A 2414-nucleotide genomic window follows, 5' to 3' on the forward strand; every position below is an offset into this window, starting at 1 on the left:
ACCAGATCCTTCCATCTCATGGAGAACATCTGACCAGATCCTTCCATGTCATGGAGATCTGCTGTCACGGTCTGAACATGTGGTTCTGCAGCAGGTGGTGGTGAAGGTTCACCTTCTCTCCAAGTTGTAGCTGTCGGCGTTGGTGCCGTGTCTGCTGTTCAACCCCAGGCGCCAGTAAAAGCGCTCCTGGTTGAAAATGAGCGCGAGGCCTCGTCGTCTGCGGCCCATCTTGTACTCCTCTGCAGGATCCAGGTCCAGAGAGCTGTTGGGACACAAACAACAAAGAAAGATGAGCCGCTGAAGAAAAACCAGTGTCCATGAACACGCAGGGCGAGAAGCGAAGACACGAATAGATTTTGTTCATCAAGACCTCGTCCAGCAGTCACAGGAAACTAATTTACTCTTCAAGAAAAGGTTCCAGCAGGCGCTTCATTTGTAACCAAACCATGCCAGAACACTGTGTGTGTGCGTGTGTGTGTGCGTGTGTTTGTGTGTGTGTGTGTGTGTGTGCGTGCGTGCGTGCGTGCGTGTGCGTGCGTGCGTGCAGACTGATGTTGGACAGTAAAACTTTCCAGCTGACATTAAAGAATAAAAACTGTTCACCTTCTGATAAAAGCATCAGTTTCTGTCAGGTTCTCGCTGCATGCTGTGGAAAACACAAAGTACAAATACATCAAACGGTACATTTACTCATTTATTTAGTAAAACCAAGCTGTCAATCAAAAGTACATCAAAAAACAGCTGTTCCACTCTGAACACGTTGTGCTCCAACTGGTTTCTCTCGCTGCAGAACACGTTCCACCACCACAGATCTGTGGCGTGGGATGTCTGACAAACGGCACTTCTTCAGATCAGCAGATCAGCAGATCAGCAGCTCGCCATCAAAAGTTCTACACGAACGACCCGAGGTGTCAACTGGAAAACAAACCTATAGATCTGTTTTCTCGTGATAAAGGCATCAAGACGTTTGAACTTCTTCACTCGACACAGCAACAAGTGGAGAATAGAAGAATAATAAAAATACAGTGTACAATAAACTAACTATTTATCCAGTTCTCAGGCTCCTCTCTTTGGAACCAACTTCCAGTTTCTGTCCGTGAGGCTGACACATTGTCCAGTTTGAAGACTGGGATTAAGACTTTCCTTCTTGGTAAATCCTATAGTTAGGGTCGGCTCAGGTTTCCTGAGATGTCCATGCTGCTATAGGCTTAGACTGCTGGAGGACAAACTGACCACATGTCCTCTCCGTCTTTACTTGCTCTACACTACCTGTTTGTCATTATTTCTATCTCAACATGTTTTTTAGTCTTTGTCCAATACAAAGTACACCTGGACTATAGCAAGTACACCTGGACTATAGAAAGTCCACCTGGACTATAGAAAGTACACCTGGACTACATAAATACACCTGGACTATAGAAATACACCTGGACTATAGAAAGTCCACCTGGACTATAGGAAGTCCACCTGGACTATAGGAAGTACACCTGGACTACAGAAATACACCTGGACCTGTCATTCTGTGTCTGCTTCTACTTCCTGTCTGTCACTCCCTGATCTGTTACAGAACGATGTGTACTGAACTTCGGGGTCGCATGGATCGTCACTGTTTACGAATAAAAAGTGTCTAAATTGAGAAGTTCGTCTCCACTGATCTTCATGAAGCTGATTTAAGCCTCTTGTATTTCTGTTACAAGTCACTGGTCAAGATGATCTGGGACTCGTTAGACCTGACCTGTACTAACTCACCTGTACTGGTTTTAGTTTAAATGAAGGTGTACTAACTCACCTTAGTCTAGATGAAGGTGTGTTAACTCACCTGTACTGGTTTTAGTCTAGATGAAGGTGTGTTAGCTCACCTGTACTGGTTTTAGTCTAGATGAAGGTGTGTTAACTCACCTGTACTGGTTTTAGTCTAGATCAAGGTGTGTTAACTCACCTGTTCTGGTTTTAGTCTAGATGAAGGTGTGTTAACTCACCTGTACTGGTTTTAGTCTAGATGAAGGTGTGTTAACTCACCTGTACTGGTTTTAGTCTAGATCAAGGTGTGTTAACTCACCTGTACTGTGGGAGGCAGGCTTGCTGTCAGCAGCCACACTTCCTGGTATGGGGTGAAAAACAACAAATATCTTTAAAACGTTTTAAATCAGTTTCGTAACATAATTTGACAAACTTAAAAAAAGCGTAATTAGTGTGACGAGCTAAATTCAATGAACTTGTGTAAAACTGTAAAAGCACAAAGACATGGTTTCACTGATAACTTGTAAACTAAAAAAACTTTGCAAACTAAAAGTAGTTTATATTACTTTGATGAAATGCGACGCTACAAACCAACAATGTTTAAGTGACTGAAATCCAAACCGTGACAGAGTTACCTCCGCTGCTGTCCTCCGCCCTGTGAGACATTTCCACAG

At 43.6% G+C, this 2414-nt stretch overlaps 1 protein-coding gene across 1 annotated transcript in view; it reads right to left on the bottom strand.

The window, feature by feature from the left end:
• The window catches only part of LOC119422648 (caspase-6), a 5405-nt gene extending 2991 nt beyond the window's left edge, over positions 1-2414 (bottom strand). The window contains exons 1-4 of the mRNA XM_037690034.1: positions 2376-2414; positions 2060-2101; positions 604-646; positions 113-262 (exon numbers count right to left, since the gene is read on the bottom strand). Coding sequence (XP_037545962.1) covers positions 113-262; positions 604-646; positions 2060-2101; positions 2376-2406 — 266 coding nt within the window. The 5' untranslated portion in view covers positions 2407-2414. The remainder of the gene's footprint in view (positions 1-112; positions 263-603; positions 647-2059; positions 2102-2375) is intronic.

The sequence above is a fragment of the Nematolebias whitei genome, chromosome 16 (assembly GCF_014905685.2).
Source record: "Nematolebias whitei isolate Nwh7 chromosome 16, NemWhi1, whole genome shotgun sequence".
Lineage (NCBI taxonomy): Eukaryota > Metazoa > Chordata > Actinopteri > Cyprinodontiformes > Rivulidae > Nematolebias > Nematolebias whitei.